The sequence below is a fragment of the Poecilia latipinna genome, unplaced genomic scaffold (genome assembly GCF_001443285.1).
Source record: "Poecilia latipinna isolate Pla-1442-1.1 unplaced genomic scaffold, P_latipinna-1.0 Scaffold438, whole genome shotgun sequence".
Taxonomy (NCBI): domain Eukaryota; kingdom Metazoa; phylum Chordata; class Actinopteri; order Cyprinodontiformes; family Poeciliidae; genus Poecilia; species Poecilia latipinna.
In genome coordinates, this window is record NW_015113054.1 from 104,118 (window position 1) to 130,893 (window position 26,776).

A 26,776-nucleotide genomic window follows, 5' to 3' on the forward strand; every position below is an offset into this window, starting at 1 on the left:
GTTAAATTTTTCATCATTTAATGTGAACCTTTCTGCGGAAACCCAAGTGACGTCACGGGGTGAATAATATTTTGGTAGTGAAGTTGGATGTGGAGGACGTCGGAATTAGAGAAAAACGGGTCATTTTTTATTTATTATTATTCCTTGCTGGCGAGTTTATATTTTCATTATTTTGAAAATGAGACGTAAGCAAAGGAAATTCAAACTACTGCTCAGCTGTTTATGACCACCGTCGTCTAATTAGTTTTAATACGTTGTGTAAACCAAAAATCATGTAGTCGCTTTTGTTGCTCAGTAACGGTTTCTGACAAGGAAATCCAGTTAGCAAAACATGAATTTTTTTTTTTTTTTTAAGGAAATGTTACATCAAAACAAACAAACAAAAATGTTTTCTAATGTGTTTACAGTTAATTTCACTGGAGCCGTTTGTTCGATTGTTGTTTTTCGCAGCAACAGTGAACGCGTCACGGGCCCCTGATCCATTGATCGAGAGATCCAGGCGCCGGTGGGACTCCTTACTGTTTCCACGCCTCCTACTTTCACTCCCATTGTGGTGAATCTCCGGCTCTCACACACTTTGCCAGACTTCCAGGAGTTGGAACGACGACTAGAGGAGGGAGCAACGCTGTGAAAGAAAGAAAAGGGAAAACCAGCATAAACACATCTACTTTTCCGCATGGATATCCCTCGCTCTCCCCGGGGGACGTAAAGGAGGCGCGATGGTTTGCATTGCTGGGAGTACTTGAGGTTCTTGCCGGGGAGAAAGCACACTCGTACTCTCCGCTGGAAAGTTGTAAAAAGAAGTTCCCTTGAAGTTCTTGTTTGTTTGTTTGTTTGTTTGTTTTCCACCACCAGTTCAGTTCACACGCAGTGTTTCCTCCAGCGCTGTAAACCTCCTGCCATCATGGCGAGGCGGACTGCGGAGGCTCAGACGCCGAGGACTCGCGCTGCTTTCCGGGATAAACACCTTCCCCTCCGCGGCGGCTCGGTGGCTTTTTCGTGGCGCCTCGCTTTGATTTGCTCGGCTCTCTCTTGTGGATACTGCGGAGCCGAGACGGAGTTTTCCATCCTGGAAGAAGCGCAAGTTTTGGCGGAGCAAATGAAAAAGCTGTCCTCACAGGAGCTGGGAGTTTTCACGATGCAGGTAATGAAATAGTTGCATTTTATTCACGTTTTGACCCTTACTTGGAGGCCTGCACCTGAAATACTCTAGACAGAAGAATCGTGTCGAGAAAAACATTGGGGTGTTATGAAACAAAATGCTGTGGCGTTGCAGCGCGAAAGAAATGCTTTGAAGTTTGGGTTCATTAATGTGGAGCATCAGCACGCGGTCCTCCGATAAATCTTGATAAGGAATTACATCAGGAGACATTAACTAATTATGTGCAGACGGGACCCTATAATCAAGGTTAACAGGCTGTATCTCAGAGCTGATTCATATGTCTCTGCAATGCACTTAATTTTTTTTTTTTTTTTTTGAGGGGTTCTAAATGCAGCATTCACAGATCAGTCAGTAAAAATATCCTCGTTTTCTTTTTATTTCTTGCGGATAATTAAATCACAGATAAAGCCTTTCGCCCCCAAGAGAGTCATCTAAAGTTCCTGTAGATGTGTTAATTGTTGAAGTGCACCGATCAGTTGGTTAAGAAATGGGCCAGTTATTTCTTAAATCTATTTTAATCACTGACAGCACAGATGGTTTATGTGGTCTTATACACCCTTTGGAGTTTGATAAACATCAGATAAAGGTTGTTTTGCAGTAAAAAAAATAAAATCAGAAAATGTTCTGTGAATGAACAGATCAACAGAATGCTGCTTTTAAGGCAGTTCTGCATACAGTTGGTTTAAACAGGCAATTGTTGATGACAGCTTTTAGAGATGCACCAATCCTGCTTTTTTATGGTTTTACCAATTTCTAGTTTCCTTTATGGTGTAACATAGCTATTCAGATTAAATTTTCCCCCTAAGAACTATAAAAGCCCCAAAATGAAAAAAAAAAAGTGTAGTTTCTGAGAGCAAGAGAGGTTTTAATTTTGGAATCAGGGGAAAATTCTCACTATTTTGCATCAAAATCTACTGAACTGATTAGTTTGGGGGTTTTGCTTTGCAGCAAATTGCAAATAAGTAAATGATTTCAGAATAAGAGGGAATTTCTTAACTCTTTTCTCTTTGAGATGCACTGCTGGATTGGGTTTTCCGGGGTTCTTCACAGCGTGACATGTTATTTGCCAGAGTCTGACCAATTTAAAGTATTTTATAAAACATGAAGAGGAACAAATGCACTCGATGATCCATTTCTAGAGAAGAAAGTGAGAGATTTACAAGTTTATCTCCATTTACATATTTATATACCCTGTCATGTCCATCCATGCAATGTGTCCCTAACCTTTGTCAGATTTATTTATTTTTTTTAATTTATTTTGCTAAACTTAAAACTAAAATGCACCAGAGAATAGCTTGGTGGTGTGTTCATTGACTGCAAATGGTGGGATTTCTTATTTTTGATGCATTTAATGACTAGTGGGGGCTGCTGGTGATTGATCCACCGAACAAGGGAAAATCACCTGATTTCGATTTTCAGCCAATAAGTTGATGCATTTAATTTTCCTCAACTCTTCCCACTAATGAGGAGGATTTTATGTTCCAGTTGTAACTAATTAGAAGCAGACAGAATGAACACCTTTAAATCCATACCCTGTCATGTCCATCCATGCAGAGTCCCTTAAACACACCAAATGGCAGGGTGCAGGGGTGGTGGTTGCTTCAGGGAGGGGAAGGGGGATGAGGGGTGTTTTGCACTTCAGAGGCAGAGGAGCTCACAGGCCTGGAGCACAGAGGCAAGGCAGCGGGGGGGCCGAGGCCCCAAACGCTGTTTCATCTCCTCTGCCTCCACACTGAGCCGCCTTCATCCCAGCACCGGGAGTCGGCTTTGAGGGCTTCCTCTGATCCCGGCAGATCCACCGTTGTCACTGCTCATCCCCTCCCAGAGCCCCAGTTTGTGCTCGCTCTCTTTCTTGCTCTTATTTCTATTGCTTTGTCTCGGCATTATTCCTGTTTTTCTGCCTGCAAACGCAGAGAATTAATGGCTGCTTATGTTTTTTTTTTTTTCCCCTCTCTCTCAAATGACTGGAAAACCGTTCTGTTGACTACAAAGATGTAATTAATTAGAAGTAATTTTAGCTTTTGTCAGTCTCACTTTAAACTTTTATGACTGATTTAATATTCATACCAAAAGCGGCATTCAGCGTCACTCCAGAGCATCAGGGTAAACTCCCCGGAGCTGTCATGTTGTTGTATAAGCTGTGAGAATCTGTCACGGCTGGAAGCTGATCCGACTGATTGTGATGCGTTTTGTGCCGCTACAAGTATAACAGACATGCATGCAGGGAAAACGCTCTGAGACTGCAGGAATCCGCTGGATGTTTGGATGAATCCTGAATTCAAACATTTTAAGAATTTCAATTAAACTCAATAATTTGTATTTATTTATTTTTTTACTATGTGGAGTTTCTTTCTTTTCTCTTCTTCTCTCCAAATGTTTTGAAACTAAAGAACATGACTGAATTTTTGCTTTTAGTCACTCCCTGCTGCCCTCACATGAGCTGCATGTGAGAAAGCAGCTGTCCAGATCAGACTGGAGGAGTTTCTGTGTAGATTTGATCCCATGAGCTTCCCGGTTCTGTTTGTGATGTGCAAGAAAGATTTATGGTAAATTAGAAGTGCTGTTTCTTACTTACAGCTGCTGGTGTGAAAATAGGTGTGAAAATAGAACAGCAATGAAGGCTAACAGGCTTTTAGAGCAAAGATATCACTTAAAATTAGGCCAATACTGATTTTTATCTTTTTATAACTGACGCTGTCCGGAGTTATAAATTGCTATGTATTGCTTTTTCTGTCATATATTCTTACGTTCTGCTCAGGTACCAACACTTTCCTAAAGTGAGCAGATAGCTTATTAGTACATAGTGCCTTGTTAAAGTACGCATAACTGTTAAACATTTTCACATTTTGCCAAGCTACAACCAATTTCAATAGGTTTTAGTCATACATCGACATAATGTGCAGCATTTTGAAGTGGAAGGAAATTTGTTGTAGTTTAATTTTTTTATATTAAATCAAATTCTGAAAAATCGTATACTACTAAACAAAATCCACAGCAATCGGCTTCATTCAGAAATTCTTTTTTGGGAACTACAGCCCACAGGTTGGATCTATAAATCCAGCTGTTCTTTGAAAGCCTCCGAGTTTGTAGGAGAACGTTAGACATTTCTGACTATCTCTGTAAGAAACACAAGAAACGGGAAGGATTACCCTCCTGCAAAACTCTGTAAAATAAAAACTGACATCACCACGAAAGCTCCCAACAGCTTTAAATATATAATCCATACAGTTGATGTTCACATGTGCCCTCCATCCAGATTGCTGGAGCTTTTTGCAAAGAGTTATAAAAAAATTGTCAGTCTTGATTTTTCTGTACAAGACAAAATATGGACCCAAGGGGACTGAACTGAAATGCACTCTACATTTCTCTGGAAGTTATATTTTAAAGAAAAATATCTTCTCTTTTATAATTTTCTTCCACTTCACATATTCTTGACTTTATTGCTGGTTGTTTGTATAGAAGTGGTGGAATTTATTGCTATAAAAATATAAAAAAATATATATATTTTTTTTCCTCAAGGCACTTTACATCTCAAAGCTTTTTTTTTTTTTGTTTCAGTCAGCTTTGTGTAGAAAAAGGAGTTTGATTTTTAAGCAGTGTGGTTTTTAAAGATTCAGTTCCGTAAAAGATTTCTGGGGTTTGGTTGAGTGAGTGTCCCATAATCAGAATGTAAAATGTAATTGTAGTCATCTCTGCTCCACCCCTCTTTCTTTTACAGCTGTGTAATCTGAGGCTGGCCAGCCTGTTGCTGAGTTTCCCACAAGATGTGAAGGTGTACAGATGACACTTTGCTTTAGTTGGTGTTCATATTTCTTGAGTGTCACATCTAGGCAGGTTTTCTTCTTTTTGTTTAAAGATTTTACTTCTCTCCTGCAGTTGGAGCATAATTGTAGAGTTCATTAAAAAGTGGTTTCTGATCAGATTTTTTTCTATTTATAATTTCTTGTTCATTTAAAATACACAATATAGATCTTAAAGTTTTGAAAACGTTCTGAACAATGAGATTTTATTTGTTTTGTATGAAATTAATCTGTTTATTAGAAACATAATCATGATCTGAGTTGTTTGTACCATTTTTAGCTAAACTCGTTCTTGATGACTAGCTCAGGTAGCTGTTGGTAGATTTTGTCTTTTTTTTTCTGGTCATGATTTTAAGCTTTTTCTTCATCTGCTGTTGATGAAAAGGGCGCCCCCTTTTGAATAGTAGTTGTATTGTCTGTTGGCGTACAGTCACTGGATCCAGGCAGGATGCAACCATCTTTAAAGGGTCCTGGTGGACAACATTTGAAAGGTATGAATTAAACTGTTTTTAGGGCAATTTTCTGTTATACTCATGTACTACTGACAGGAAATATGACTCTCTGACTCCAATAAATGTGTTCTACCAGTTGAGGGTCATTGACATCTATTATGGTTGAGTCTGGGGTTAAAAGCTGTCATATCAGGGTCCCCCGAATCACTGGGGATCAGATCTACAATCGATAAAAATAAGATGTAATACAAAATTTAGATGGCTTTGTACATTTATTTCAAATTCTACATACTAATTTATCATTTTAATGAACATTTAACTATAATTCTGAATGCTGAACTGCAAAGGGAAATACATATACACAGAGGTTTAAATATTAGTCTAAAAACTGAGTTGTCATTCATACGAAGCTGTATGAATGAAACTGCAACATGTTGATCTGAAGTGGGGCCAGGTTGACCCATGAACTAGACGGCACAAAATAATTATAAAATTAATTATGATTTCAGATGGATAGAAGAAAAAGGAAAAGAGGAAATCATGTTGCATTAATGCTGTTTAGCCTGTAACTTTTCTGGTTTGCGTTCAATCCAAGAGCTGTAGAGCCTTGTGGTTTTCCTACTGGTTTTCAATATCTTGAATTCAGAGGTTCCAATACATTTGTCAGACACTCACTCCTCTTCCCTCTTTTTTCCTCCTCCTCCAGCTTCTTAGCAACCTTCCATTTCTCATTTTACTACTTTTCTTTTTATTGTCCCTCAGCTGGATAAACACTGGCTCTGCTCTTTATCCTCCCTTTATATTGAACCAGTTGGAGAGAGTCGGGGGTGGGGGATTTGAGGAGATATAGCAGGGCATCAGAATTCCTGCTATGCTCTCTGCAGTAAAAGCTTCAAAGCTTTCTTACGTCTTGCTGCTCTGCCTGCATGACTCTGAGCTCTATCAAGGTTACTTTTACATTCACAGACTCATTGCTTCATCTGGGAGCATAATTTCTTTCTATTCCATTTTCTTTTTAGACTTACGGCTAATTTTTGTGCTTTATGCATTTCTGGCCACAACCTTTAGATAACAAAAAACCTTGAATAAGTCAAGGAACTGTACATGATGTTTTATACAAAAAAAAATAATAATGCTGTCTGGTGTTTGGGTTTTCGTCTCACCTGCTTTCACATGTCTTCAGGTTTACGGAGCTTCAGGTGCTTCCCATTAGTCATCCTTGAACTGCAGTGCGAGAGCAGAAATTGTCTTACACCTCCTATAAATCATGATGAGTCTCAGTGATTTATAAGCCCTCAGAGGATTTGCTGAAATCTCTGTGCCTGTGTTCTCTTCCATAACTATTATTGTTTGGAGTACTTTTCTTTTTTTAAACTTCCTTGTTTTTAGGCAGAGCCATAGATTTTAATTCCCCCGTTGCAGCTAATAAAAGAATATCTCCAAGCTTCAGTGTTTTTTTTTTTTTTTCAAACTAAAATTTAAATATTACTCACAGTGTGTGTTTGACTTTTAAGGTGCTTGGTTATAGTTGGTGTAAATTAAGGATTTTTTCCCCCTTGAGTCCCACTGGGAAATCTGTAATCTTTGAAAACCTATAAAATCTCCTTTGTAGAGATTACCATGAGGATAACTGGGTGGCCAAGCGTTCATAGTAATGTCGCTTTTTGATCCTTCGATATTTGCTCTTCTTATTATTGTGAAGCAGAATTCACCAAGTGTTGGATTGTTCAGCCACTAATATGGAACGTGAGCTGGGATTAGACTGTCGTGACACAGGCTAGTTTTACCCTACTGATAATGTGTTGTTGCAATAGCCTTTAAAGGTCTCGTCTTGTAAACAAACCTGGGTTAAATGAATCAGTTCTGTTGCATCTACCTCTTTAGTAAAAGTTATGAGAACAGAACAAAAAGACTCAATTTCTTAAAATGTTGGGCTGTTTGAAGATGTTGTCTTATCCACATATTGGAAAGTTGAACAAAATCCTTCTGTGAAACTGCTGTGAAATGGACGGTCTTTGGTCCTGAAGGGTCAACAAATCACAAAAAGGCCACAAGACAACAGCAAAAAGGCATAACACAACAACAAAAGCCATAATGGGAGTTATGCCAAACCGGATGTTATGCTAAAGGAACGTCTTGCTAAAATAGAAGTTATGCTAAATGGGCGTTATGCTTATGCGGACACTGGCTAAAGTGGATGATATGCAGTCAGGTTTTTACAGCCTTTTTCGCTTTGTTTCTTATAGCAGAACTTTAGCTTTAGCATCCCTTATGTCTTTGCTGTTGTGTTGTGACTTGTTGGGACTTTTGAATTTTATGGACCTTTCTAGGACAACGTAGTAGAAACATTAGACACACAGACATTCCACCTTCTTAAGTTTTTGAGGAGCAAGAACAATTTACCTTCTAACACAAGTGCAGTGGTGTGTAAAAGTTTGAAGGACAATGACAGTTTTAAGAACTTATCCAGGTCACCATAGGACCCAGAGGAACATCTAAAGCACCGCAGGACTCCCTTGCCTCAGTTAAGGCCAGTGTTTGTGATTCAATAAGAAAGAAGTTGGACATAACATCTCATCGTAAGTACACCAAATACATGAAATTATTTGTCAGGAGTCTTGTACTTAAATCATAAGTATGTAAAATATTTTCACAAGTCCTAAAGTGATTAATATTTTTGCAGAAACCACGCATTCATTTGATACAAAGTACATTTCTATCAATCATAATTGTGTGTCGGTATACGTACAGCTCATTGCACTCTGTTTAGTTTCTGCTGAACTGCGGTTAAAATGGAACACAAAACTGATGTTCCTCCCTATGTGCACCAGCTGTTGTGGTTTAAATCTCTGTCCTGACGTGGCCAGATCATTTATGCGACCGCTTTTTGATCCTTTTCCCACATTTCTCAGCAGAAACAGGGGCCCCCTCTGTGTTTGGCCTTGACCGAAAGTGGTTTTGAAGTGTTTTTGCAGCCCCTGCCATCTCTCACATTTTTCTGTCTGCTTATGTTGTTTTTTTATGCCCTTTATCTCTTTTCCTCATATCTCAAACTGATCTTCCCCGAAACGCAGAACGCCTGTCTCGTCTGAATATTTTTTAGGATAAAATCACAGTGCGGTTGATTTGACAAAAACAACGTTCTCTATCTGCAAAGTACACTTTCTTGATGACTTTTTCCTGATATGCATCAAAATGCCACTTGCAGCTATCAGAAACTTGTTTGATAATCATAAATGCAATCCAAGCTTTGTTTTCAGTTGAGGTTTTGACTTCAACTCGTTATCAAACAAGATGATCTGATGGGAGTATCCATGTTCTGCATTCTGTTATAAAGGTGCCCTACTTTTACTTACAGTTCTTGTTTTTTAAAATGTTTGCCATACTTTCGCTGTTTCTATTCTGATTGGTCACAGTGCAGCTCACCTTCAATTCCTGATGGAGGTAGATTTTTGAGTAAGCAGAAAGTTGCAATTATTTTTTGTCGATAGCTAGGTGTAGTAAAAACGGAACTGATTTCAAGTTGAGACCTGATTACCAAATCAGCACAGGAGCCATTTCAGTGCAGAAGTCTCCAAAGCAACTTTAATCAAACCAGATGTCTGGCTTTTCCTTGACTGACATGAATGTTTTCCTTTCCGTCAAACTGAAAATGGCTGCCGTGACGATTTCCTTGTGTGAGGAGCTTTAGACCCTAACCGGTTTGGATTTTCCACCACAAGAACTAAAAACCAGTGACTTTTTCGCAGAGGGAGGTTACTTAAGAAATATGATATTTTGTTTAATGCTTCTGCAGCATTTAGGGCCAACAAAGCCTTGATTTTTGTTAACATTTCGTCTGTGATTTGTATAAAAAGTTGAGTCGTTGTTTACTTATGTTTATAAATGTATGGTTCTGAAGAACAGAGTTCCTACAGTTTTAAAAACTATGGAATGGGCGCTTTCCAGGCCTGTTTAAGTATGGAAACTAACATCTCATCCCTAAAAGTTGTATCCATCCAGTGTGAATCAATTTTTCCTTTTTCTATCCATCGATATGTCTAGTTCTGCATCCATCGATTGACCTGTTTTTCATCCATCCATCCATCCATCCATCCATCCATCCATCCATTCATTCATTCATTCATTCATTCATTCATTTTCTTTGAAGTTCTTGAAGATTCTACATTTAAAGGTAAGATAAAACTACCTTAAAATCCATCCATCCCTCCGTTTTCTTACACCCTTGTGCCTAGAGGGGTTGGGACGTGTACTGGTGCCTATCTCCAGGGACACATTTAGAGCGAGAGGTGGGGTACACCCTGGACAGGTCGACAGTCCATCGTAGAAGTACCTTAAAATGCAAGTATAAAATAACACTAAAAAATAAGATTTTGCAAATGTATGATGTTTGTCGTGGAAAATTTGGAAAAACCCTGAAAGCAACTGTTTTAAACTACACTTAATTATACACACTTGTTCCAGATATGGAGCCATTTGATTTCATTTTTATGGAACCAATTGTCTGTTTTTTTGTTTTTTTGTTTTTTTTGTATGAGCTAACTCACTGTTTTTAAGTGAGTTTTCTTTTTCTGATGCACCTCTCACCTCTATTTCTAGTTTTCTAGTTGTTGGTGTGTTCTGTCAGACTCCTGCAGGCCCTGCTGGGTGTGTTGCAGCAGAAACGATAAAACCGAAGGCCATCTTTTGGCCATGTGGGCCCATATTGAAAATGAAGGAGCTGAAAGGAGTGGGGGTCTGGTGGTACAATATGCATTTGGGGGGACAAGCAGCAGAATTTAGAGACCAGCTCCCTCCCCCAGACAAGTTGAATTTGTTGCTCTCCCATCCCCCTCACACACACACACACACACATTCACACACTGCTGCAGAAGAGGCTTTGCATTCTCGATGAGGAGAGAGTTGGAACTCCTACGGTGTAGAAGCACATTGGACTTCTTTTCCTCGCATTTTTTTAACCCCATTTTTCTCTTCCTGCCTACGCCTGGTCTTTCTCACATTTTCAGTTCTAAGTTGTATACAGACACCTTTGAGGTTTCTGGAAGTTCCTTTCTGAGGTTCAAAGATTCATCCATAGTTTATACCCCCCTGGTTTTTTGTGAGAGAGTAGGTGCATATTCTCGGGTAAAGATGTGACCTTGCATATGCAACAGCAGCCTTCAGGGTTGTTCCCTTAGGCAGGAAGCAGTTCAGAGAACAGGAGGGAAAAAATGCTAAATTAGGTGAATGGGTTGGGAGAGAGAGAAGATTCAAAGATATTTTGTGCAGCCGATCCAGTCTCTGCATAGCAGGCTGTCATATTGTGGAGTCTGAGACTGGTGTATAAAAAACAGTCAGTGCAGTCTTTTGTCAGTTCCTGAGGAGCTAAAACACTACTCAAAGTTCAGGGTCACAGAGTCATGGAGGTCAGCTCAGTTGATTTAACTTCTTTCTGTGCAGCCATTTATTAGTCTGCTGCCACATAGAAATTTAGCATCATGAAAAATATAAACCAGACCTGTACTAAGTGTTCAAACTCTCTTCTCTGACTGGTAGCTCATTGAATTGTTTAAGAGTGTCAGAAAAATTCAGTGCTGCATGTTGACAACCACTCCTGCAGTGTGAATAAATAGTTGAACTGAAGTTCAACTTTACGATGTAGGGCAGAAACGGTGCCAGTCAGAAGTTTGTGCAGTGCATTGAAAGTTCAGATTCCCCATCAACACAAATTCAAAATTATACTTAAAAGCCTGGGTTATGTTACATAGCTGCTTCATTCTGAGGCAAGGTGGGGGTCCATCATCTTCTAGTTCATGTTGGGCTTGAGCTGTGATGGTTTCGTTTGTTTAGTTGGGTACTGGAAGTGTGTGGTTTCTTTGCAATTTTCTAAAGGACTTTTAAGCAAATATTGGGGTTACAATGGAGCACTGGTTTATGCTGGATAAGGGAACACAATGACAGCTACGTTCCCTAAATACTTGAGATTCCCTCCAAAAACACTTTCTACTGCCTAGTTTAATAGTTCAAACACAAAATATCCCCCAATATGCAGTATTGTGCACCTTGAGTGTGCCAATTTTTTTTTTATTTTATTTTTTTTTATAAAAATCAAGATTCTCATTTATTTACAATCAATAGACATCCTAAAATATATTTCAAAAAATACAAAATGGAACAAATATGCTTGCTGTTAGTGAGGGCTGTCACAATAAGCAATAAATCAATTAAATATATGATTAATTAAAACAAGCTCAATTTCCATTTGCATGATTTATTGTTTTCCTCTTTTCTCTCTTTCTACCAAAAATTGAATGACAGAAGTCTTTAGTTTGGTGCTTTGATCTCAACTAGCCTTTTATTAAAGAACAACTTTGTTGTTTCTGTTTATATATTTCTGTTTATATATTTGATATATTTTGGATATGTAAAATGTCTTCCAATGTTCAATATTCATTAGAATTTAAAGGTTATTAATCTTTGACAATGTTGATGCATAATTATGCCATTACCATTATATTATATTAGAAAATTATCTCAAAACAACATTGGGACAAGTTATCACCCAGCAAAATTTGTGAGATGATAGGCCTGCAATTTTGTAACTATGCTGGATGTCGTGATGTCACCAAGAAGCTCCTACTAAAGTGTTCTGCTGTTGTTTTCAGGCATAGTGGAGCTGCCAGCTTCTGTAAAATAAATCTAGAGGTTTTATTTTCTTAAAGCCTTCTTCACTGGCCCTAGTTATGCTTTGGTCTGTCTTCCACACCATCCTGATCATCTCCTGCCTCCTGGTGTTGTCGTCTTTGGGTGGTGGTATGTGGAATCATGTCCTCTGCTGTTTCGTGTTTGCTGTTGTTTTTTTTCCTCCTTTCTCTACCTTTGAAGATGAATCAGTAGGTGACCTGTGCTGATCAGTTGAACTTTGCCGTCTCTGCCTGAGCCTCAGTAAGACGAGGCTGTTCTGAAGATGAAAAGATGTGCAGTGTTTGTATTTTGCTGGAGGAAAATGGCAAAGTCGGGGTGGGAGATGCAGCTTGCTAATTAGGAAGCAGAGAGGAGCAGTCGGGACTTTGAGTTTGAGATAAAACATAAGACGATGCTGAGTGTTCAAAATTCTGCAAAGGGGTGAAGTCACACTCTTACTCTATTTTTTTACAAATACACCAAAACACTTGACATAAACAGACTCAAATTTCAGCATCCAGAGCAGCTCCTGCTTGGATTAGCTATTGCTGAGATTTCTCTCAACCAGAAGTATTGCTCAAATAATGTAGATGACCTATATGTAAAGGAAAAGAAGCAAGAGGAAAGAACCATTCTCATTGTAGTTCTTAAAATTTATGTTTGCACTGTAATTATAATTTTGTTTTTACAGTTAGTGTGAAAATGGTGCATAAAAATGGCTTATTTTAGAGAAAAATCCTAAGACAAATAATTTATATAAGATAATGTCTTCTTTGACGAATACTCATCTCACTTTTACATTTCTGCAAGTTTCAGTGAAATAATATATTACTTTTAAGTATATGTAAAACGTTATTATACACACTTTGATCCCTGGCTAAGCTAGGTTGCCGTGGATATTTTGGACAAGTGTCAAGAGTGTAGAGATGCCATAGCTACCGCACATAGGCTACTGTGGAATATACACAGTTTCCCTTAAAATGTCTTAATGATGAGTGAATTGTAGGGTTATTCAATCTCATGCTCTGCACTGATGAAGATTCACTCACCTATGCATGTTAAATGCTTGAGGTGGTCCCTACAGTAGGGCACTAGCACTACTTTTTAAAGTAATTCATCTAATTATTATTTGGGTGCTTACTTAGAGACTGTTCTTGAATGTTCATTCACAGATAGCTGGTTTATAAGATTGACGGGGGATAAAAATAAGAATGCTGCTTGACTTACAAACTCGCTTGCACTGTCTTCATCCAGTAAAACACACTCTAAAATTGATTGTTATATTGGATAAATTACACATTAAAGTGCATTACATCTCCAAATCCCAAATTGTAAGTAATTTAAGAAATTAGTTCTGACTTTCTATTTGCAAGGTTTCTAAGTTAGCAGCCCAGTTTCATGTCTTTTATCATCATTCGTAGTCTGTATGTCTGAAAGTTTCTTTCCCCAGATGATTAGCTTTGGCACCAGCATTGGCTGGTTGGTTTCATGCCAATTTTTCTCAGTCTTTCAAGCCCAGAAGTTGGCGGGTCATTCAGCTGGACTTGGCTTCTGGCATCTCTTGGCAGTGTTACTGGAAATCTTGCATCCCCTTTTGAACATTTGCTGGAACTTTTTTTTTTTTTTAATTTCAGAAATGTTAAAATTTAGAAATGCAGAGTTTTAAGCAAGATCTGTCAAAAGTAAATGTGTTGCCTCAACCAAAGAATTTTGTACTTTCTATTTTTTACCCTGGTGTTGATTGCTTTTGCTTACACAGCTACGGGAAAATAATTTGTGTGTGAAGGAAAAACAAGAACAAAATCTAACTGAGCAAAAATGATAAGAGGGAAAGAGCATACTGTAACTTGCTGGTTTGAAAAACAGACAAGCCCAGGTCTTCAACGTTTAGTTGTCATTGTATTTGCGGGGTTCTTGTTTGGTTCTTTTTACTAAAAATAATACCTGTTCTTTAAAATAAGGGACAGCCAGATCTTTTCCAGGGCAGTAGAACTTAAGTGGTTTATCTGATGCAGAACTTAAACAGTAACTTGTGAGATTTGATTTTTCTTTTGTTGCTACTTATTTTTGAATCTCTTATATTATGAACTGTGAGTTGCTTGATTGTCCTGGCATGCATGCATTTTCATATCAACAGTCACAAGAGCTTGCTGTACGTCCACTTATTCCATTTTAGAACTTGTCAAGACTTCTTTTAACATCTTGTAGCCATCTTCCAGGGTGAACTTACTTATACATCCAGAACTAAGCATGTTGGAAGTATTTTTGAATGCCCTCCACTTGGATGCTATTTCTGGAGAGCAGAAAAGTTGATTACAGATTTTTTTTTTCAGTACCTCACCAGACTCAATGGTTGCTACAGCCTTCTTTCTGAATGACTCCTATGGCCCTGTATTATATATCCATATGTGCTAACATTTTAGGAAAATGCACAGGCCGGTGTAGGATGTCCTAATTTTCCACATTACTACATGTCTCCATAATATTCAGATTTCTTTTTTGATATTTAAGAAATGCAGAACCATGCAGTTTGATTGACGCACTGCTGCAGCTGAAATGCCAAATGGGAGATTCTTCTTTGAGAGATTCAGTCATATGTCTCCTGCATATGTCGTGAGCGAAGCATTGTGCTCCCCTACTCCTCACATTTACGACAGCGAAGCCTTTTGCTATTTACATACCAGGAACTTGTGAATGTCCTTGGGGAACTCCTTTCCTCTGTTCGTACTCTGAATTCTTCACCCGGCAGCAATTGAATCGTGAATCTGAATGGGAGAGAGCTTTCCAATGTTTAGACAACCCTGGAAAAAAAACAAAAACAACACTTGATGCATATTCAGCGGACAACCCCAACCCCATACACCCCTTACATTGTTGACATGCTGGTGCAGAGGCGCTGTCAACCACTCTGTGTGTAGTGTGTCTTGCTGAAATACCCCCAACCATGACATCTGTTTTAATTTTTGTGAGGAAAAAATATAAATTTATGTGCAAATTCTGGTAGCACTTAGCATAGCAAATTGATGCAAATTAGATAAATTGCTCTTATTCTGATAGAATATCTGTGTTTAGAATTTTTTTTGGTCTTTTTATACAATGAATAGATTACATTTCCAGCAAAAGTTGTGTGTGTTAGTTGATGGGAATATTGACCCTGCATGATCCAAAACCCAACAGGTGTCCATTTCCTATCCTTTGTTTGCATTTCTTTTTTCTCCTCCACCTTTTTCCTTCTCGTACTTTGATCTCAATCCCAAACAGCAACTCTCTGATCTTTTCAAACTGATTGGTTATTTTTTTTCCTCCTCCTATTTTATCCATAATCGTTATTTTTTATAACTCCCAAACTGTCCTTTCTTCCTCGTGTTTGCATTGGTCTCGTTTCAGGCAGATTTTGTTTTCTGAAACTAGAGAAAATTATATATTTTTTTCTATTTATGTCCATCCAAATGCATTTTGTGTATTTAGTTTGGTATCCAGTCCTCTTAGAATATTTGAATTTGCTTGAAAGAGTTTCTAGCACAGTGCAGATGTAGGCTGGTCTGCTGGGAATGTGGCATTAAAAGGCTGTTTAATGTGTAAAGTTTAAATCGGTTACTCCTTCTATCTTCATAGACATATTGGTGTATTTTTTTGCAAAACAGTCAACTGTTGCTTGATGTTTTCCCTCCTTGCTCAGCTCCCAGCTAACACAAATAATGTCTCTTGTTAATGAGCTCATGTCATAAAGACTAATGCTTTCTTACTCTAAAGCATATTGTTCCCTATGTTGCATCATTTCTTACTAGGAGTGATAAATTGAAAAATGTTCTGGCATTGCAGCTTTAAAAATTTAAGATGTAGTGAAAGTTACAAACTGCAACCAACTAAATACAACAATCTATCCCAAACAACCATGACTGCTAAATGCACGAAAATGCCTAAAATATATTTGAATTTGACTTTGCTATCAGAACACGTTTTGTCTCAAGGTCTTGGTTTAAAAGTTTTTCTCTCTGTTTGATGGAGTTGTGCTCTCATATAATGGCAACGCAGTTTTGTTGTACACTTCTCAGGAGGAGACCATTTGACATGTTCTATATTCTCTTGAATGCCCTGAAGTAACTTTTACTGTATCATCTTTTCCTCTTTTATGTAGTTAATTGGTTTTGGAGTATTTCCCAGCTTTTCTTGTTCTTATGATTATTATTTCCATTAAAAATAGAGATAAAAGTGGCTTGTGAGTTAAAATACCCTTTTTAACACATTTTTTGTTATCTAGTGATTTTGTTTGCCTTTGCACAATCTTGCAATGTAATGCGCTGCTACAAAATTGAAACACGACAATTCTATAAGCATTAGATTTGGTAACGACTGTATATTGACTATAAGAGTGACTAAATAAACTGAAAATTGAGTTTGTGTATCTTGGCGTAATTTTTTGAACCCAATGCCATTTTTTTAGTGCTAGATTGCATAAGGTAAAGTTTCTTCAACCGTAGCGTCATACCTCTAACATTCAAACCTTAGCAACAACCACAATATTTACATGGCCTTGTGAATACATTTGAGGTAATGTATGTTCTTTCATTAGACAGTTTTTCTTTCGGTCAAGTAAAAACAGGCCAACAAAGATTATCAAGTCAAGGTTGCTGAAGTTGAGCTTTTCAAAGGTAAAACCTCTATTATATGACTCTTAATCCTCTTCTTGGTCTCCAATGATCAGTGAGTGGAACTTCCCTGAGAGTACATGTATTCGAACAAAGCCCCCTGTCTGCATAGAGACCTTTATAACACGCCAGACATGAGCTCATATCTTGCTCAGAAACCTGAGGAGACCACCCCAGGATTTTTTCTTTCTTCCTGGTCTCCTACTTTTATGCTTCTTATCTCCCTACAATCTAAACATTCTGCTTTTTTCACATGCTGTCCCCTGACGTTCGCCTGCATTTTGCTGTTCCAATGGTTAATCAGCCTAAAACAAGAACCATCATTCAGTTTGATTGGATCCAGGCAGCATTTTTATGAGCTCCCTGCTCACTGATTACTTAGCAGCATTTCTCTCAGAATATACACCGTTATTTTTGTCTCCTTGTGCTGAGAGCGTTGAAGATTTATTGTTCATCTCTATAGTAAAAGGTTCAAGATCCACATCTGAAAGCCCTTCCAGGTGTGATAACCCAGTGTGTGAGAGACATTTCAAAACATAACTTTATGTTTTAATTCTTTGTCTCTACTTAGCATGTAGCATACTATCACAAGATATAATTACAGTTATAAATTGTCATATGAAAGTGAATTGAAAGTGGCTTTAGAGTTCATTTGTATAATTTTGGTCTCCAAAGTGTGGTGCTGAAAAAGTTTGAAAACTTGCATTGAAAATGCTTGAAAATAACTTGAATTTTACTGTGGGAAACAGATGGTTTGCATAAACCAGACCATCTGCATAAACCATCTAAGACCATATAACTTTCTTTTTGCTTACAGAGACGCTTTTTAAACAGGAACGATATATCCACAGTTTTATTGGTTCCTATTTGTTTGTATCTTTTATTTTTCCTCTGGACAGTGCTTACAGCCTATCAGTGATGGTTCTGTCACACACTTGTTGGTCTTCATTTGATATATGAAGTCCTGCTAAAACGGACGTTATGAAGCACAGGTTATGTTGTGGCCATCAAAATGTTCATGTTCTTGAGAATGCTTTTTCCAAGTCTTGGTGTTGCAATGGTCTCAATTACATTTTTCCCGGTTTCGATCCAGGTGTCTTGGACTTTTTCTGAAAACTACAGCAGCAGTAACATCGTCTTTTACTGAAACAGACTTTGCAATTCCTGATTGTATTGAAATGCAACAAACGGCTTTTAGTTTTTACTTACTGAGGAAGAGAAAACAAGAGTCAATTCCTCTCCCTCAAACAGCTGCCTTCACTAGCTCTGCCTGTGGCTAATGCTAAGTTAGTTAACATTTAGTTGTAACAGATGTTTCTGTTTAGCTTATTAACTGCTTGTGAGACATTTTAGATGAGTGCCATTTAGCCAATGCTCTACAATGATCCGAAACATATAGCCAAAGCATGCAGTGGAATAATTTAGGTCAAAGTAGATTGATGTTAAAATCGGTGCTGGTTAACATTTATTTTAAATTCTTTTTCCAAATTAAGTATTTTTCTTTGTTATATTTTGACTGTTTCTAAAAGCATTAAACTCCACCATTACTTGGCCATCCATTCTTAATTCCTTCGTCCATCCATTCTTAATTCCTTCCACCACACAAAGTCTACAATATTCAACATTATACATTGATATCCATTTTTATTGCCAACTTCAGTGATTTCATCCACAATTTCTGCAAGTGAAGTCATCATATGTCCTTAGTTTGAATGGCCCAGTCAAAGTCCAGAGATAAATTCAATTAAGAATCTGTGACAGAACCTGAAAATTTATCTTCAGAGGCTCTTTACCCAACGTCACTGAGTCGACAGGCAGCATAGGTCAAAAGGTTCAGACTGACCACAGACTAATTCAATATAATTGATCGCTAAAGTCTGTGTTAATCTTAAGACTGTGCAAGTAAATGATGTCTTTCGACCTTGTAACTCTACGTAAACACTGTTTGTTGTTTGTTGTTTGCGCGCCAAAGCAACAGTTGATGAGCCTTTTGATTGAGAGAACATTTCATGGTTTCCAAAGAAAGGCAGGATTTTCTCATTACTATGTGTTGTTGGAATAAGTTGACTGCTGTGTGTGAGGTTTTGTTTTCCTCCCCCTTTACTGCCTGATTTTTATCACCTTAATGGAAGTGCCTTGGTATGCAGCTTTGATCGCTCCTTCAAATCTTTTCACTCAGGCTCCACTTTAACAGCGAGTTGTTACTCCCATAATGCACCACAGAACTGGCGCTGCTACAGATGCAAGGTGTGTGCACGCTGTTGCTTCCAGGCTAAAATCAAGAAAGACAAATGTCAGATATTCCATTGGAAGCCTAAAAAGGTCTGCAACACATTTCTGAGAAGCTTTATTAACTTATACGGCCATGGATTTTGAACATATTTAATGTTTGTTCCGAGTTGCGTCACTGTATTAAAATTTGCTTTCATAAAGTTTTATTACATGCAATTAGTCTGACGCGATTAATGTGTGGTTGCTGTGGCCCGAGGCCATGTTATTTAACGATTGCATTACCTTGACTTCAAAGTGAAGGTATTATGTGGTGACAAGCATAAGGTAATGGCTTGTGCCCAATGCTCCTAACCACATGCACTTGACATTTGCTCTCAAGAAAAATTTGGAAAATAAAGTGTCATTCCATTTTTCTGTGTTGGTGTTATTACATCCCTGTGGAGATTGTGTTGAAAAGCTTGAGACGACTTGGTGCAAAATAAATCACTGGTTGTTAGAGGTCCATTTGTATATTTGACATTTCCACATGCAGAGTACTGTTTGCACACACAATACAAAACATAAGTAAATGTATTTAAGAACAAATACATTTACTTTACGGTCCTGTTTATGCTTTTTGTCCTGCCATGTGGCTTTAGTATTGGTCTGCAGATAGCTCCTTCTCATGCTTCAATCTTTTGCTCTGCAATTAAGGCTCGTGAATTTTAATTTGTCTGTTCTTCTGAAGCACCTTCAGACCAGAGTTTGTACTTCTATGACAAACAGGACGCATTGCTAACTTGCTCTGTAAAACACACAATAACGCACAGGGCTTTTTTGCAAGGTGCTTGCCTGCCATCAGTGGCAATTTGTGGTTCAGCGTTCTGTCAAAGGGCTTTTTATTTAGGCCGTGGAATTTAACCATCAACCACATTAAAATCCACTCTAACTTGTGAGCCTCTGCCAGTTAGTGTAATATTAAACTTTTGAGATGGTGCTCATTAAAAGTGTTTTTATGAAGCACAAAGTGATTTCAATCACTCTGGTAGACATGTCCATCATAATTAATTAACCCCCAGAGCTTCATGCATAAAGTGTTCTTGGCACTGTATGGGTTTATCAGCTACAGAACTTGTTTTTTAAGTGTATGGTGTCAAGGTTATATTCTGTTCTTTCCTCAGAAGAAAATAACCTTACCGTCTCTTGGAGTCATCCAGGGTATCATTCTTGACTTTTTGTACATCTGTATATCCTCCTGACATTTCTGACATTAGTGGAATATCGACAAAGTTTTGCACACATTTGTGATGGAAACGCAGCAACTGTCATGCTGGATAGTCTTTAAGTGATGTGTTTAATTCTATGCATATTAAAATAGATTGAGTTGATTTCACCTGGACTACTTTATCATAGCACTTTTGATTGATCATCAGATATCCAATTTGTTATTTTTGGCCTTTTAATGAAATGTCTAAGTATCATTTTGAATTGTTCTAAAAGTGTTTCTGTCATGTTTTTTTTTCTTTTGTTCTGATGATGTTGGTGTCTGCTGTGTTTTTGGAACCACTTTCAGACTGAGGGTTTTATTTGTTGACTTTAGGTGCCACTTTCCATTTCAAGGATTTGACTGGTCCTCACAGACTGGTAAAGGCAACACAGCTTTAGTTGTTGGCTTTGTAGTGACTGTAGGCCATGAAAAAGATGCTGAACTATTCAGATTACACATCTTTGGCAATCATGTATTTTAGTTAAATAAAATGTGATTCTGTTGTGGTTAGTCATTCTAAGCCTCCAGTTGTGCATGCTTTTCTTCTCTTCACATGCAACTCCTCCCCACTTCTTCTCTCTCCACCTCACCATTCTCCCCCCTTTTTTACCCTCACATGTGGAAAGCATTATATCCTGTCTGGTGGAGAGGGAGAGCAAACAACTCGGGCTGAGAGCCTCCTGGGGGAGGCATAGGGAGGTGCTGCAGAGGCTGTTGGGGTAGACGTGCTGGTGACTCTCCCTGGACCCTGATGGTGCAGTGTCAAAAGTGAGTCTTGTTTCAGAACCACAGCCCCACCAGCTGACAGGCTTCATCCTCCCACTTCACTGGAGTGGAGGAGACCCTGGTTGGATGAGGTGGTGGAAGATAAAAGAAAGTCCAGTTTCTCCCAAAGTACTCACTGTGGTCATAGACTAGAGGCAATACTTATTTATTTAAATGCACATGTTCATGTTTTCTACTCTTTATGTTTATGGCACATTATTTTTTTAACATTAGGTGATCCATCAAAATAACAGCCTATTCCAGTGCTTTCAAAAAAAAAAAAAAAAAAAAATCAGTTCTTTTAGTCTTTTATTGGTTTTCTCTACAGGGCAACTCAAACGAGATCAAACTTGTACAAGAAGATCAGATTTTCATTAAAATGTTTAACAGCAAAAGACACAAGTGTTACTATGCACATACTCTAGTCCAAAACTTAGTCCTTCTTTTTACATTCAGCAATAGTCTGATTTTAGCTAACGATACGCTGAGGAACATGGGACCTGCCACTGAAAGAAAAGTAGGATCATACAGCAGTTATACCCTGAAGGTCCAAAGTCACTTTCTACTTATGACTTGATAAGACTTTGTAGTCAGTAGTGAAAAGTCACAATTTTACTGCCTCTGAAGCATTAAAACCATTTAAGACATTGAACTTTAGGAATTCACTGTAAATAATTGACTTTACCCAAACCCTAGCCCTAAACCTAGTTGAACAGTAACAAGGAAAATTTGATGAAACTGTTATTGTGCGTTTGCGTCTGTGAGATAATTTGACATGTCTGACTGGGTTAAATATAAATGGAGATGAAGGGCAGTTCAACTTATACCAGCTGTTAAAACAAGTTTTGTTTTATTCACCGTATTGAAGAATCAAAAGTCACATTTTAGTGTCTGAGAGCACCTTTTATTGTTTGATGTATTTTATTTGACAGAATAAAATTTTAGACCAGCCTGAAGTATTTCCAAATATCACAATTTTTTCAAAATTGTGATTTTCAATAAAAACAACATTCCATCAGTCTCTTCCTACAGTCTAAATGCTTTTAATGAGATGTGAAAAACAGCTGAAGGAACTGGAGTTTCCTCTGGTTTTATTGAGCTTAGAGTTCTGCTGCACATTGCCAGCTGGCTGAAAGAAGGTTTCTATGATTTCTTCTCCTCTGATTATAAGAAATATAACAGCTTGTTAAACTATAAAAGTTAGAATAGCAAAACGAGATTAAAAACTTCCTCTAATTTTATTTGGGGATTAATTTTTTCTTGTGTGTCAGAATAAGAGATGATTAATCTTAATGGAACTGTAATAATCTGCATATTTATACTAGCATTGTGGCAGTCAGAATAATTGCTGCGCGGCTTTAAATAAATGTAGTAACTACATTTGTGTCAGATTTTTAAATAGAGATCCAATTGAACTGTAGCATATTCAACAAGAGAAGTAAATCAAGCCTGTGCTACATAGTGAATATTTTACATTGCTTCATCTTCTATTTCCAGATCAGATTATTTGAAAGTGTTTCCAAGATGAACAAAAATTAGAGAATAAAAGCCTTCCGTTCGTACAGAAGAACCAGCATTTTCTTGTCCTTTTTGGGTGAGACTTAAGGTGTTTTGTGAAGAGCGGGACCTCGGTGAGACACCACCAGAGGCTCACCAGAGAGCTTTGATGAGCATGAGGGACAGTTTTGCACATTAGTGTGCTGCTATGAGTATAAGGATTTATGTTTTTATGAGTTTGTGCAGTAAAGATTTGAGATATTTTCCAAACAGCCAGTAAACATCCAAAAATAGATTCTCCACACATACACACTCACACACACTCACCACCAGCACCCAGACCATCACAGTAGGTGGGCTGAGGGTGCCTCAGGTGGTCGGTTGGGTCGATTCAAATTAAATTGACCCCCGTCACCCTTAAATGCAGCAGCAAGCAGTTGGTAGACACTGACAGCTTGTCATTTAATTAGCCAACCTTCTTCACAGTGTTGAGATTGAGACACGCTTAATTAGCTACAGTTTGGTTCCTCTCTGGCCATTATGGTTGAATATAGAAACTCTGCTGACTTGGTTCCATTTATTTGGTCGTTTCTTTTATGGTCCTGTCTAAATCCTGTTAAGATCTGATTCTATCCTTAGGACCTAAACTTTGGAAATCCATGAAGATCTTGTTTGTGGCATATGATGAGCTTTAGTATCAGGCTTTTGGAAAGACATTTATTAGACACATCCAGGACTTTTTAGCAACTGCACAATCTGCGAGTATTGATAATCGCACAAAATATGTCATTTCTCACTGCATCTGATAAACATTCCTCAAAACTTTTAATGTCGCCTGAAGATAAAAACACCAGATTGTGGAATCATTGAAGCAAAATATCAGCACTGCTGTCCGAGCGTATTTCTGCATAAAACATGGCCCCTAACTCAATCACACAACACATCTGTACAAAACAGTTCCACCGGGACCTGCTGCCTCAACAAGATGACGCAATATTTGTCATGTGATCACATCAATAAGAGCTGATATCAACACTTCTGATAAACATCACTTTCACTGGGTAGAAGTACAGAAGTATTGCACCGAGTTACATTTGATATCGTTGTTGTGAAATAAACCCTAGAAATGTATCTTTCTCCTGGAGTTCAGTGCAACTTCACCATAAAAAAAAACTGCAAAGGGGAGGCAGTTATTTCTGCACTGTTCTTTTTTTATTATTATTTTCATTACAAATACAAACAGTTTCCTCTCCCAAGTGCCCGCTTCCTGTCTTTTCTTTGTAGTGTTTAGGAAAAAGAAAATGGAGACAGGAGAGGAGGTTGGAAAAGAAGACATGGCAAAGGTCTACGAGAAAAAGGAGGAGGGAAAAAAAAACATGCACATCAGAAGTGAAGCTCTAATACTGCACCCTTGGCTTCCAGGCCTTTGTAGTGCAATGAGCAAGGAGTTGGTTTGGAGGGGGCAAAAGAGGGGCTACACCAGGCTGCGCAACAGCAGCAGCAAGGAAGCAGCAGTTTGTCTCATGGGCTTCAGGTTTTCATCTTTGTTGTGTGCAAACCAATTTTTGAGGCTCTACATCTATAGAACAACTACTCATCCATCTCTTGCAGTGAAAGAGCTTTTACACATTAGGTTTGCACATTTGCCTAGTACTAACACGTTTGTATGTAAATTCAGCCACACCTAAGACATACTTTTTGGTCCATACATGAACCCTGACCCAGTGAAGCCCTGGAGACAGGATTAGTGTGGGTGTGCTGATGTAGGAGGGTGGTGTGCACAACCTGCTGACTGGCAACTGAAGAGTTAATAGGTGTAGCTTTAAATCTGCCTGATCTCTGCTTCTGTCTCCCCCCCCCCCAATATTGTCATGTATTTCCTTGTAGATTGTAGTGAGTGCACTACTGTCAGCCATGGCATTAGGTTATGTTCTTATAGTATAACTTTAAGTAAATATGTAGTTCTTCCAAAGTATTTATACAAGATTTAAAACTAAAATGTGTAATGTAGAATTTTTCCTTCTATTGCAATAATTACCGTTAGAGATTTGGTTTATACAGTGTTCTTTTGATACAAAAGTCTAAAAATACAGAATAAGATTTATCCAGTCCTCATTGTGCATAATATAAATGTTGCCGTTTCATATAGTTATAAATATCTAGCTGGTGAATTAGTCCAGCCCAACAGTCGTGTTTGCAGCCTGCAGGTGGCTTCTTAAATGCACACACCACTCATAGCTTACTAACGGTCATGTTGAAACCGTGTTTGACTTGAAAAGAGACGCTCCTTACGTTTCCACACCATGACAGCCTTTTTTTGTGACTGAGGTTTTTTCCAAACAGATGCATTTGTCTGACTTGTAAATGGAAAAAAAGCATGCCAACTGTGTTTTTTTTTTTTTTTTTTTTTTCCCAGCCAGCCGACTCATTGTTTGCATAAACAGGTTTAAGGAGGAGGATGTGCTGTGCTTATCTGTCTACGCTCTACTATTGGGGAACATTTTTCTCACTCATTCTTCTCTGGCATCTCTGGTATGACATGAATGTTTTGGAACTTTTGAATAACCTTAAAGCTTGAAACCAGTAACTTGCCCATGCTTATTGACGATGAGTGTAACCATACATAAAACTCACAAGTCAACATACGATACTGAATTCACGAGAACCAGGCGAGGTTTTAATATTACTTCATAGAAAATTTCAAAGGTCAAATTTATGCTGCAAAAAGTCCTTTATATGACATTTTTTACAATTTTACGACAAACTTGACAAACTCCCACTTATTGTTGAATTCTATTAAAGAATTTAAAACTCTTTGGACATTTTAGCAGTATTGAACCTGTAGCTTTTTAAAACCTGTCCTTATTGCTAAAACCTGTCTTACATAATGACTAATGTACGCCAACAGAAAAGAATACAACGTAATAGCATAAAAAGTTGCCGTTGGCTAATGATTTATCACATTCATGAAGAGGTGTCCCAGACTGCACTGGAACATGTCGACCAGTGCTAATTATAGCTTGTAAATAAGCACAAAGATAACACTTTGATCTGGCAGCACAAATAAGTTTATAAAAACTATAGTTTCATCTTGCCCTGATTTTATTTGTTTTTTTCTCTTCCTTGACAAATTAAACTGGTGACTGTATCATCAGTTTTCACCGTTTCAAAGTTTTACATCAAACAAAATGGTGTAGATGAGCTGAAGTGGTAAATAAATTAATGTGTTGCTGTCTTGACAACAAACACAACCCAGGTTTTGTGAACTACAGATGTTGGTTTTTGGTTTTGGAACTCGTAGGATGAACTTTCTTTAAAGTTGAGCCATTCCTGCAAACAATTCAGCTGTGGCTGGGATTAACCTCAAGCTGGATGGATTTAAAACTGGCCTAATGAGACAAAAAAAGGCCCGTTCTCTGTGATCAATGTTTGAATGCATTGCTTTGGAGCTTAGTTATCAGAAAGCTGCCCATTTTAGATCAGGGAAGCTTTTAAGCTCACTCTTTAAGACTCTCCTTTTAACTTGGCTTTAGAGGCCAAACTATGACATTCTTGGAGAGCTATGGTGTTCTCATTATTATGGTCCTGTTACAAACTGATTTTGTTGCACGTCTGCAAAAATAACCATGTTTCTCCACACTGACTTTCAAATTATTTATTTCACAAGAACAACAAATATGTTGCCTTTACCTTCAACATATTTGAATACAGTCACTGATTTACCAATAAGCAGAAAGACTGAATCTGAATTTTATTGGCAGTGACAGTGCATACCCAGAAAAAAATCTGGTTTAGGGTTGTAAATGACTTCAGACTGAGTGGTTTAGATGAAAACATATTCATGTATTCATGGACTTTTAAGATTTTTTTTTTTATATAAGAAAACCATATTTCATTTTTGTTTCACTTTATAATTATGTGCTGGTATATCACATGAAATCCCAATTGAATACAATGGAGTTTGCAGAACTTGATGCAGTGTGGAAGGACTCAAGTGGTGTGAAGACCTTCACAAAGGCAGTGGAGCTTCCATTTTCCCAGAAATGCTTGGCAGTGGTTTGCACAGAAAAGTTTGAATATGCTCAGACACCAACAGTTTTTGGTGTCCTTGTTTGATTACGGGTCACGGTAGCCCACGGGGCCCCAGTGGCTCAGACAGCCCCAGGCCTCTCAGGTTTCAGAGGCGAGCATTCCTCGCTGACTGCTCTGTAGCTGTGAAAACCGCAAAACAGCTCCAACAACAAACACTCGAGGCGATGGGGCAAAGGCAGCTAACCTGTGGCTAATCAACAACAGGAGTTTTCTCACTC

General features: G+C 38.1%; 1 protein-coding gene across 1 annotated transcript in view; it reads left to right on the plus strand.

Moving 5' to 3' along the window:
- The first annotated feature begins 435 nt into the window (after positions 1–435).
- cachd1 (cache domain containing 1) overlaps positions 436–26,776 on the plus strand; it is a 94,809-nt gene continuing 68,468 nt past the window's right edge. The window contains exon 1 of the mRNA XM_015038335.1: positions 436–1,144. Within this exon, the coding sequence (XP_014893821.1) occupies positions 905–1,144 (240 nt within the window). The 5' untranslated portion in view covers positions 436–904. The remainder of the gene's footprint in view (positions 1,145–26,776) is intronic.